This window comes from Aethalodelphis obliquidens, unplaced genomic scaffold, assembly GCF_003676395.1.
Source record: "Aethalodelphis obliquidens isolate GAN/ISIS:26980383/991018 unplaced genomic scaffold, ASM367639v1 scaffold1, whole genome shotgun sequence".
Lineage (NCBI taxonomy): Eukaryota > Metazoa > Chordata > Mammalia > Artiodactyla > Delphinidae > Aethalodelphis > Aethalodelphis obliquidens.
Window position 1 is genome coordinate 69,726,213 of NW_020837945.1, and position 12,541 is coordinate 69,738,753.

Genomic DNA, 12,541 nt, shown 5'->3' on the forward strand with positions numbered 1-12,541 from the left:
CTCTCTCTCTCTCTCTCTCTCTCTCTCTCTCTCTCTCTCTCTCTCTCTCTCTCTCTCTCTCTCTCTCTCGGAAGCTAAAAACAAGATCCTGGTGGTGAACGGGACAGAGTTTACTCTTAAATCTGCTAGTTAGATTTCTGTACAACCTGGCTGTGCCAACTCACCTGATGTTTAGAAAGCCTCCTTCAGGCCAGTAGAGTAAAGGGAGAGAACTAGAAACTATGGACCAGAGGCAAACGGCTCTATCACTTACAGGTTGTATGAACTTGGACAAGCCCTAAGCCTCTCTAAGCCTCAGCCTTTTCAATCTGTGTTTCAAAGAGACCCGTACCACCTCCCTCCACCTGCCTCCTAGGGATGCTTTAAGACCCAAACGAGTCTCAGATGTAACATGAACATACTCTGTAAACTGATGAAGTGCTATAGTAATGAAAGAGATTCTTACATCAGTAACCATACTGGCTAACATTTATTGCTTACTGAGTTTTTACTGTGAACACTGTATTCCAGACACATCCTACATTGTCAACTCATATAATGCTCACGACAACCCTACAATATAGATACTATTATGATCCCTATTTTGCAGATGAAGGAACTGAGGCACAGAGGGTTTCAGTAGTTTGCTCAAGCCCTCCCAGCCAGTAAGTGACAGCACTGGGATATAAACGGAGGCAGTCTGGCTCTGGGGTATCTATGGCTTCTGTGAAGAAGGAAAGAGGGCTGGAGTGAAGGGCCATGATAGTAAAGGTAAGCTAGTAACTTACGACCATCTTTTGGGGCAGCAAACAAAGGAGAAGGTGAAACTCCTGATTCAGCTGGCCGATAGCTTTGTGGAAAAAGGCCACATTCATGCCACAGAGATCAGGAAATGGGTGACCACGGTGGACAAGCATTACAGAGATTTCTCCTTGAGGATGGGAAAGTACCGGTACTCTCTGGAGAAAGCCCTTGGAGTCAACACAGAGGTAGGTGTGGGATTGCCCAGCTGGGACATCCTCCTTTCTTACCTCCCTCAGTACTGCTGTTCATTGCCGTGGAGGGAAGCTGGGTTTGCAGAGGAATCTTCCTGAGCTGTTGACCCCTAGAGCATTGCCTTGTGTTGTCCTTCTCCTGGAGGGACTGGATCTTGCTGAGCCATTGGCTTCCAGCTCTCCATGACTGGTGCTATACACAGTGCAAAACTGGCTGGCCAGGGGTAGGGCCTGTGGCTACAGAACAGAGCTTTTCTGTGTGTAGAGTTAACTGTTGACTTTGAGGATTAAGCCCTTTATCTTGGCTTCATCAGTACTGTCTTCCACCCAATTATGTTAATCAGCAAATGATTAGAGTCCTCAGTGTGTATAATAGTGCTCTTTCAAGAATAAGGTATGCAATTTGTATAAAGTCTGTTTGACATTTCAACTGAAAAGAAGTACTATTTTCCAGGAAGCAAAGGAAGACTGACTTTTAATCTCTTCTTTATAATAGGGGTCATTAACCTATGAATTAAGAGCGAAATACAGACTGGCAATTTAATCCTAGGATTTCTAATTCTTAAATCTTTAAATAGGCTCATACTCTGAAGCGGAGCAGACTAGAGAATAAAGTGGTCAAACCACAAAGATTGGGGGATTTAACGTCTCCCCCAGGCTTTAACCTGTGAGACTTTTTTCCTAGAGGTTTCTATTCTATATAAATACCAAACAGTGGTTGAAATAAGCATGGATGGGCAATTAGAAAATTCAGTAATTGTTCTATCATTTAGCTTTCTATTTCCAAGGGAAGTTGCTTGTTTAAATGAAAATATTTACTTTTATTATTTTCCCTTGACAAATGAAAGTTTTATATCTTTTTACATTTCTGTTTCACAACTGTTTTAATGGTTAATCATCAGTCTTAGACCTGTGTGTGTGTGTGTGTGTGTGTGTGTGTGTGTGTGTGTGTAGATCTAATCAGGCCCAACGTCCTTGAGGAACTATGACACTAATTATAAAATGTGTGCATTCTTTTTCTTTGTTGTGGATATTATCCCTGAGCATTTGACCTGAACATTTTATACTTCTCTTATTTGAGAAAAAAATTATCCCATGAAGAAGAGTGCTTGGGGGTAGCAGTTGGTGGGATTCCCCATCTTCTCATCCTTCTCCGTAATATCTTTCTCTGTTCTTTCCTTCCCCCACCTCCACCAACTCTGGTGAGTTGCTTTCCCAAAGCATCTCCAAGGTGACCTCTACGATCTCTCTGTGTGTAGGATAACAAGGACTTGGAGCTGGATATCATCCCAGCAAGCCTTTCAGATCGTGAGGTCAAGCTCCGGGATGCCAACCATGAGATCAATGAAGAGAAGCGGAAATCAGCCCGGAAGAAAGAGTATGTAGGGGGTTGGGCGTGAGGCGGTTCCACCGACTGGCAGGCTCCTCATGGCTATGCTTGGTTTTCATTGCCACCCGTCCCTTTAGACAGCTTGCTGTGTCCCCATGACCACCTACAGAGGTTGGAATGGACAGACATGATGCTTCCACCCACATTTCACACTAACCAAGAACTTTAGGGCATTGGACAGAAGAAACAATGAACCATGTCAACCTTACAAACCGTGTCTTGATCACTCTGCTTTCTTTATATCAGTGTTACAAAGTTACACATAGCCAGAGATATGCAAGGGCTTTATGAAGAGTATTTTGACATTCCTTTTGGGTAATGCTGGAAAAAAAATGGTGTGTTCTAAGATTAAGAAGGCCTCTGTAGTTGATTTTATCAAAATGAAGTAGGACCACAGGTCCCTTGGAACTGAAGAAACTCAAGCTGGTCTGTGAAGTCAGAGCTTATGTTTCATCTGGGCTGCTGTAAGAAAGTATGACGAATCAGGTGCTTTAAGCAACAGAAATGTATTGTCTCACATTTCTGGAGGCTGGAAGTCTGAAATCAAGCTGTTGGCTGGGTTGATTCCTTCTGAGGGCTGGGAGGGAAGACTCTGCTCCAGGCCTTTCTCCCTGCCTTACAGATGGCCATCATCATGTTCACATGGCGTCCTCCCTGAATACAGGCCTGTGTCGACTTCCCCCCATTTTAAGGATACCAGTCATTTTGGAATGGGGGCCCACCCTACTCCAGTATGACCTCATCTTAAATTGCATCTGCAATGACTCTGTCTCTAAATGAGGTCACACTGTGAGGTACTGGCGGCTGGGACCCAACATATGCATTCTGGGGGAGACACAATTCAACCCATAATAGAGAGGGAAATGAGACAACACGTGGCCAGATCTTTCTGCTGGGCTGTCTCTGAGACACCAAATAGCCAGAGGACGGTAAAGGGTGGGTGGAAAGTAAAACAAAATGGGGTAGAGGGTAGTGGAGCTAAATTATGAAGAAAAACAGGAGAAACTGCAGGAAGCAGCTGGAGAAAAAGGGAGAAGGTAGAGGCATGCCAGAACCCAAGGCAGTAAAATCAAAGACAACTTTTCAAAGCAAGTGGGATTACGTCCCTTCTGATATTCCTTCTTTCTTTGTTTACCAAGCACTTACAGTGTACTAGGAACTTTGCTTATAGGATCTTGTTTAATCCTTGCAGCAGCCCTATGTGATCAGCTGTTTTATAAGTAAGGAGTCTGGGGCTTGGAGAAGCAAGTCCTGCCTCTAGGAAATGACAGTCATAATTCAATTCCTGGTTGTCTGACTTCAAAGCTCATGGACTTTCCACTCTACCAATAGAGCAAGACAAACGAGAGAGTGGCTCATTAACTCCTGCAAAAGGGAATTTTTAAAATCAATAATTTAATAGAAAGGCCACTGCTAGAACAAAGTTTTGCTTTAAGGAAAATCCCACCAAGATAAAGGTTCAGGAAAAGATGCTGCTCATTTTAATATTTCTTCTGAAATCTCCAACCAGGGGGCACTCGGGATAATCCTTCTCAAAATTTTTATGTGATGGAGCACCTTGTAAATAGGGATTCTCATTATGAAGTTCCATGAAAAAATGACATGGAAAATCTAAGATAAATATATAAAAATATATTTTGTGCTGAATTAGATATTATTGCATATCACATGCCAGCTAGGAAGCACCATTTCTAAAACAAATTTGTCAAAGAAAGAAAGTGACGTAGGTACACTACAGTGAAGCCACGCATCGTGAGCTGGACGCCCGCACGGGTACATTGTGTTGTTTAGGGGTCCAAGGTGGAAGGAGCCATCCCCTTGCATATGTGTAGCACAGCTTCTCTTTTTGGGAGACTGAAGAGTAGTCAGTTAATATCATTAGCTTGTGCTGTGCTTGGGCTCACATGCTCAGCCTCATGCACATCAGTTTGTGATGTAAAATAGCCCCATTAGAAGCGAGAGGTCAGCACACTATGGCCTACAGGCCACATCTGGTCCACCACCTGTTTTAGATAGTCTGTAAGCTAAAAATTATTTTTTATATTTTTAAATGGTTGAAAACCATCAAAACAAGAAGAATATTTTGTGACGTGAAAATTAGATGAACTTCTTTTCTGTTCATAAATAGTTTTATTGGAACACAGCCAGACTTACTTTTTTAACGTATTGTCTGTGGCTTCTTTCACACACAACAGCAAAGCTGAGTGGTTGTGACAGAGACTGAATGGCCCACAAGTAGTTACTCTCTGGCTCTTTACAGAAAAAGTTTGCTAACCCCCAGTCTCGGCGGTGGTGTCTTGGGCATCTTGTTTCTGGCTTTTAAACCTGGTTTAACCTGTGGGACTGTGAACTGTTTTGGTGTAAGTCAGCAATTCTACTTAGCAGGAATCATCATTCTGGGAGCTACAGTAAGAGGAACATGGGAAGCTGAGTTGGTGTCTCGTTGGTGAGAATGAGTGTGAGTGGCATTACAAGCTTATGTGCACACACACACACAGATGTGCAACTGAGAGCACACACATCACAGAATCACAACATGGTAGAACTGGGGGGGTAAAAGGGGAAGAGAGTATGGAACTAGCTGAGCACAAACATGCTGAAGAGACACAGAGTAAATGATCAGAGTGAGAGGGACTCAGAGGAAGAGATGTATATTGGTAAAGTAGAAAAATAGGACATTCAAGAATGTCATAAATGCTGAGGTGGGGGTGGTGGAGTTTGAAGGAAGGGAGGTATTACGTCTCTAACCAACTAAAAGCCCATTTGCTTCCTTCTAGATTCATTATGGCAGAACTGCTTCAGACAGAGAAGGCTTATGTGAGGGACTTACACGAGTGCTTAGAGGTAAGTCTTGCGGTCATCAATTCTCAGCTGTATTAGAAACTGACATCCTTGCCACATCAAGTCCTGGAGAGGAACTCAGTACTCTGTCTTCTCCCGGAGCTTGAAGAATAAAAAACCAACCAGAGGACATCTTTCTCCCAGAGTCAATAATAATTGCATGGGAGTTTAAAGTGCTTTGGAAAGAAACTTCTCAGACTGGAACTAGGCCCAAAAAAAAAAAAAAAAAAAAAAAGCATATAACACACTTGAATTCAAAATAAAATCTATGACACAGTCGCTGAACTTAAGTTGAGTCTAAAAATCTGCATCCGACACACAGTCAGACTCAAACACATTTAATAAATAAGAAGACTGTGGAGTTTGTATTCTTGCTAAAGTCTGGGATGTGAATTTCCCTAGCAACAGTTCACAGTAATGGAACATCCAGGTTTTCGTTCTTTCCATTCTGCTTACTTACCATCTCACTTTTTAGGCTCTACATGCATTCCCAGTCTGAGCCTTACCCCACAGCTTTGAAGCCCTGTTTGTTTTGTGTGTATTTCACATGGCAGTGCTTGCCAGTGACGGAACTGTTGCTGTCTTACAGACCTACCTATGGGAAATGACCAGTGGTGTGGAGGAGATCCCCCCTGGGATCCTTAATAAGGAGCATATCATCTTTGGCAACATCCAGGAGATCTACGATTTTCATAACAAGTAGGTTGCTGGAGGATTTCAGTGGAGCACACTCAGGGCCATAAATACCCAACAGCAGGGCTTTCCCAACAAGTGGACCAAAGCTGATTGGGAAATCTTGCCTGGTAAAGTATTGCCCGTTAAATTTTCTAAGTCAGTGGCTGTCAGACTTCTTTCTCACTCACACTTCTTTCTCTGCAATGGTCTAGAATTCCTAGTGGAGGGTGAAGTCAAGTATTCATCAGTGTCTCTCCCCCGTGTCCTGAGGGACCTACCTGCCAACATCTTCAGACCCAATCAGAATGATAGCCAGGCCTTGAGGAAGTAGAAGTAGCTTCTGCTCATTAAAACTGTTGGGAATCCTGACATTAGAATTCATCTGAGGCTCACCGTCCTACTCTGTGGGCCTTAGGTTTCAAATTCCACTGAAGTTTTCTTTCAACCTAAATACTTCCTCCACCCTTAACTACCTCATCTTCCCCACCCTCAACCAAAACAACAACAGATGATAGATAGATAGATAATCAAACTATCTAATGGAACATATTTCTTGACAGCTTATAGGGGAGAACATCAATCAACCCTCTATGTTTTGTTGAAATCAGTAGAATCATAGAGCCCTAAAACCTCACAATTCATTTTTTCTAGCTCCCAACTTGATTTAACTATCTTTCCCACAGCATACTAAACATGTTCCATCATTAACAGAGGGTCAGCAAGAACATTGGTTGATTAGTTACATAATAACCAGCTTATGGAAATAATTCCGTTTCCAAAGTACAAATAGAGGAAACCTCAAGACCTGAGAAATAATGTTGACATAAAGTCCTATAGCTCTCTGAGAACCCTGTTGCAGAGAAGGGTTGAGGTAGAGATTCAGGGTTGTAGGATACAGTCCCGAGCTGGACTAGGGTCAGGCTAGTCAAGGCTTTGACTGAATTAAGCCGTCATGATGAAGATGAAACTGCCAGCTCGGAGAGGTCCTGGGGAGGCAGTGGGCGCCGGTGTAGCAGCCCCCCTGAGGCAAGATTCTAAAACAGCACCACGCCATCGAGCTCTGTGCAGTGATGGAAATGTCCCGTGTCTGTGCTGTCCAATACAGTAGCCGCTGGTCATGTGTGCCTCGCGAACACTTGAAATGTGCCTGTTGTTACTGAAAACTGCGTTTTCAACTTTTTTTAATAAGTATAGGTGGCGGGCTTCCCTGGTGGTGCAGTGGTTGGGAGTCCGCCTGCCGATGCAGGGGACATGGGTGGGCCCGTGGGCCATGGCCACTGAGCCTGCGCGTCCGGAGCCTGTGCCCCGCGGCGGGAGAGGCCACAACAGTGAGAGGCCTGCATACCGCAAAAAAAAAAAAAAAAAAAAGTAGCTGTATGTATGTGATCTTTCTCTAGGACCTTTGTCTCTGTAGGTATTGAATGGAGAAATTCCCAAGTACCAAAATTTCTATAAAGAACAATTCACTATATAGAATTTAATACCTACGAGTAGTAATTTTAACACAAATTGGAGGCTTAAGTGGAATGATACTTAGGTTTTACCCTCCACTCTCCCTATTTTCGTACTATATCTCTTTATTATAGAACTAAATGTAAAGATCCTGAAGCTTATCTACTCAAAAACTAGATCCATTTCTATTGCATTTTGCTAAGCATTCTGGGAGCGCTCGGAAAGGTAGTATGTGCCATAAATAGATCCCCCAAACGGTAATGATTTCGCTAATGCTGTCTCCCCACTTTGGCCTACAGCTCATGATGTGGGGAAACCATTTATTTTCAGTTTGCCTTGTATTAGATTTTCAGCTTTGATAAGGGCAGCTATTTGTTTAAAATGCTCATCACCTTTGGTTAAATCTGAACTTTACTTTTTCCTTTTCAGTTTTTGGAGATATGGCCATATGTGAGTCTGGGCAATAACATTTTTGTAAAATCTCTGCTGTCAGGGATCAGAAGGTCTTCCTGACCATTAAGTACAACCATTTCCATTTACAGATAAGGACACTGAGACCCAGAGAGGGGCCAGTGACTTGCCCAGTATGTGACATCTCTCCCTTGAAAGATTAGGTGTAGATTCCAGGGGCTGGGTTTCCCACCTCAGTGCTCTCTCCCCATCCCCTACTCCATAGACCACCAGCTGGCACTGACAAATCTGGTTTGTTTGATTCATATCCAACCAGCTTCCACGTGCATCCTCAAATTTGAGGAAAACCCATTTCTTCCATAGGTGTGTCATCCAGGTCACACACCCTTACAATAATGACCTGAAATAAGTCAGTTTTCAGCAAGGGTTGGAAAGACAAGTAGGGGACCAACAACCAGGGCTGGATAACCCTTCTGCAAACTCCCTCCTCCAGGTCCGGCCAGAAGCTATTAGATTTGGACTTGGCCACCAGCCACTGCCCTACCAGCCTAGCGTTCCCTGGCCCGAGGCTGAGGGCCAGGGCCAGGGCTAAGTGGGACTGAGCTGAGACACTGGCCAGGCCCAGGGCAGCCTTCCAGGGCACCAGGTAGCCGGGGTCAGTGGGGAGCAGAGGGTGGTGTGCAGCAGGGCAGGAGAAGACAAGGTGGGGGGGAATGATGGGAGAGGCTGGTGAACCACTGAACCAGGCCCACACTTCCATGATCTCCCAGGAGTTCCACCCTGGGGTCAGCCCTGCACTGGTTTGGAGATGGAGTTGGTACCCAGTGAGGAATCTGACCAAGGCTCTGCCCTCTGAGTTCTGGGAATCAGTGAGGTACTGGTGATAAGGGTGGAGGTGAGCACAAGTGCAGATCAAAGGAGCAAAGAAAATAGTCTCTGTTGGAGTAACAGGAAGGCTTCCCAGAGGAGGGGCATTTGAGATGGAATATAAATAACCAGTGGGATTTGTACAGCCAGGCACAGCTCCCTTGATGATGGAGGAGAGTTTGAACACAGGCCCTTTCAGGGAGGAGAGTGGTGAAGTCTAGGAGGGAGGCCGAGAGGCAATGGGAGGAGTTTGGGAGTGAGTCTGAACCCTGGGTCAAGGATGGGGGAGGTCTGGCTGTCACACTCCTACTTAGACTGTGTCTTGTCACGTCTGTATCTGTGAGATGGAGGCTCAGGAGGGGAGAGGTGGTGGGTGGAGATGGTATGAGTCAGAAGTGGTGGTGTAGGAGAGCACGAAGGAAGGCAGGAGAGACAGAGTGAGTGGGAAAGTGGGGCAAAATACCTGGATAGAGGAGAAGTGAGAACAGTGGATAACAAGGGGAAAGAAGAGATGGGGAGAAGGAGAGAGGAAGGAAGAGGGGAAAGGGGGGCACTACTAGAGGGAGATGGTAGGTCAGTAGAGAGGGAGAAAGGGGGAAGGTCGAGGGGGAGAGGGAGGGAGAGAGATGGATAAAGACCTAGACCTCCCTGCGTCCTATTGCAGGCAGGAGCGTCAGCAAAGTGCTTTTCAAATATTTTTGATCATGAACCAAAGAAAAATTATATATCATGTCCTGATATGCATATGCGTATACATTATATATAAGAGGAAAATTAAGTCCTCCAAAATAACACCCTCACTATGTGTGATGCACTCTGATATTTTGGATTAGGTTCCATTCTCCTTCCTTTTTAATGCTGGTTTCCACCCACTAAATTGATTTTACAACCCCTTGAAACACAGAGGGTAGATCTGTAACTACAAGGTGAGGAGCTGGCTCCACCAAGTGGTGAGAAAAGGGATGTGCAGGTCACAGCCCCTTCTGGAGGCCACACTGCCAGGCTGCGGCTGCCTTCTCCTCCGTTGCCTCTCCTACTCCTTCCCACACACACACCCCTTGCTTCAAAATATGCGTATTCTGTGCTTTCTATGCTTTTTTCACACTCCAAGAAAATCTCGTTCTATCCTACTCCCTTGTTTTATAGAAACTGGAGCTTACAAAAGTTCGTGACCTGCACAAACCAATTAGTAACACAGCCAAAGAATCCAAGTCTTCATAACTCCCTATTAAGTCACACTGTCATTTTCTTAATGTTCAAATGCCAAGCGAACAGGAAGGGGAAGACTTGTGATTTTTCTTGGGCCCTAAACCCATACTCTAAGGGATAACTGAGGCCTTACCCATCAGAAAGGCCCTAAAAGAAAGTTAGCTGTGATTTTGTTGCTATTGTTTTTCAGTAAGCCATCGACATTGGTGCTGGTTATAGATATTGGGGAGGACCCAAAGTCTAAACATTCATTTGGGGGTGTTCAAGTCATGTTCATTTCACTCGTACACACTAACTGCTTAGCGTCCTTGCCTAGTTGCTAAACAGGCTGTCAATGGCTATGAATAACATTAAATGTGAGATTGTTTATATTTTACTTTAACATTAAACTTATATTTATGCAATAGTTTTTTTTTTTGTTTTTTGTTTTTTTTTTTGCGGTACGCGGGCCTCTCACTGTTGTGGCCTCTCCCGTTGCGGAGCACAGGCTCCGGACGCGCAGGCTCAGCGGCCATGGCTCACGGGCCCAGCTGCTCCGCGGCATGGGGGATCCTCCCGGACCGGGGCACGAACCCGTGTCCCCTGCATCGGCAGGCGGACTCTCCACCACTGTGCCACCGGGGAAGCCCTATGCAATACTTTTTGATTCATCTGATCACACAAGTTAAACAAACTTAGGAAATATTAGCAAAACAAATTGAACAGGTAGCAGTGCAGCGAGATAAACTGCTGCTTGAGGTTGGAGGTGAGGGTGGGGCATATGCTGAGTGAGAGTCCAGCCTTGCACACTTTGCCCCTTCACCGCTAACGTAAGCTGAAGTTTCTGCTGTGAAATAAAGGGACAGAGCCCACTGATTGTCATGGCTCAGCCCAGGTGATCAAACTGTGCTGATTAAACACTTCTGTGAACAATCTGGTACCTTCCCTGGAGTGTGCGCAACTCTCCACTAGTTTGACAGCTGCTCAGTATGCTAACCAGCTGTCCTGGCCTGCAGTCCAGAGCCTCTTCCAAGATGGGCTCTGAATCTGTCTGGTCACTAATGGATCCCTTAGAAACGATCTCTAGCTCCACTTGTATGAAAGCATTGATAAGGGGCAGTGTCCTGGACTGCCTGCAAAGATGAGCCTGATGCCTTTCTCCCTGGCTGCCTCCAGCTTTGTTTGTCTCCTCCTCATTGTTCTTCTCCCCCCTGCCCTGTTACCACAGCACCGCCCCCCCCCTTCATTCCCCTTGTCCCAACAAGTGTGCACGCACATGCTTGAGAGCACGCATACACAAGGTCATCACACATGCTCCCCTTTAAATGCAAGCTGCACCCTTGACGTAGAGGTCCTCTGTGAAGGATATACTTCTCCAGAAGCAGTAAGAATATAGGCCAGATTTACCTTTGGCGAGAATAACAAAATCAGAATGACTCAGGGTGCCTTTGGAATGGTGCTGTTTCCATAGTACTTAATGACAAAGCTCACAACACTTTTCTATCAATAAATGCTAGAGGTTTCATTTCCCAGGATCCTGTCCAAAGTCAGAGCGAAGCATTTTCCTCATAGAGTAACTGCATAATATATTGTATCGTAATACTTTAACAGAGTAGTGACACTGCTTAGATCTTGACATTTTTTTATTGAAGTGTAGTTGCTGTACACTATTATATACATTACAGGTGTACAGTATAGTGATTCACAATTTTAAAGGTTATAGTTATTATAAAATATTGGCTATATCCCCCATGTTGTACAATACATTCTTGTAGCTTATTTTATCCCTAATAGTTTGTATCTCTTAATCCCCTACCCCATATTGCCCCTCCCCCCTCCCCACTGGTAACCACTAGTTCATTCTCTGTATCTGTGAGTCTGCTTCTTTTTTGTTATATTCACTAGTTCATTGTATTTTTTAAATTCCACATATAAGTGATATCCTACAGTATTTGAATCTTGACATTTCTTTAGAAGTTTTATTCATTTCTGAAAGAACCCCAGACATTCACGCAAACTCTTAAACTCCTTGCTTTGCTCGTTCTCCCATGATTTATTACATATAATTATTGAAATGGTGAGGACCAAGATGTTTCTATAGAACAGCTGAGGAGGAATATCCCATCATTTGTGAAGTGTTGTGACCTCTTGTGCTTTAATTTAAACTCATCACATCTATTTGAAGTAGGTAGAATGATACTGATCAGACGTACATAACCTGTCATCTTCATAAGCTTCAAATTAAAAAGCAAAATAGAGTTTAATACTGCCACTTACCATCAACAATTACATTGAGATGGTAGTGCATATCTTACTCAAAGTTATGAATTGATATGCCCAGCACGAAATAAATAGCTTTTAAAATTCTTAGCTTTTATATTTAAAAATTAAATCATATGGAGTTGATGTAGGATCTAACAACTGGAAGCACACTGGAATAGGGCAGTTGCCTTCAAAAGCTGACCTGTGGACTAGATGCATTAGAATTACCCAAGGAGCTTTGCTAAACAGTACAGATGCTCAGATCCTAACCCAGAGGGCAGTGCACAGCCAGGTATGATGTCCACTAACTAAGGTTTTCCAAGAGTGTTCCTTAAGACAAAGTCCCCCCAGAAATGTTCCACTCGCAAAGAAGTTTGGGAAGCACTGCACACTCTATCAGATACTTCAGAGGTTTATAATGTGCCTCATCATATTATAGGATTTTGGAAGTCCTGCCATAAACTAAGTAGTTTAGCCCAGC

General features: G+C 44.1%; 1 protein-coding gene across 7 annotated transcripts in view; it reads left to right on the forward strand.

The window, feature by feature from the left end:
• The window catches only part of KALRN (kalirin RhoGEF kinase), a 637,474-nt gene that overhangs the window by 397,934 nt on the left and 226,999 nt on the right, over positions 1 to 12,541 (forward strand). For all 7 annotated transcript variants that reach the window (XM_027106834.1, XM_027106844.1, XM_027106853.1 and 4 more), the window contains exons 22-25: positions 786 to 968; positions 2,234 to 2,352; positions 5,142 to 5,208; positions 5,795 to 5,904. In XM_027106834.1, the coding sequence (XP_026962635.1) occupies positions 786 to 968; positions 2,234 to 2,352; positions 5,142 to 5,208; positions 5,795 to 5,904 (479 nt within the window). The remainder of the gene's footprint in view (positions 1 to 785; positions 969 to 2,233; positions 2,353 to 5,141; positions 5,209 to 5,794; positions 5,905 to 12,541) is intronic.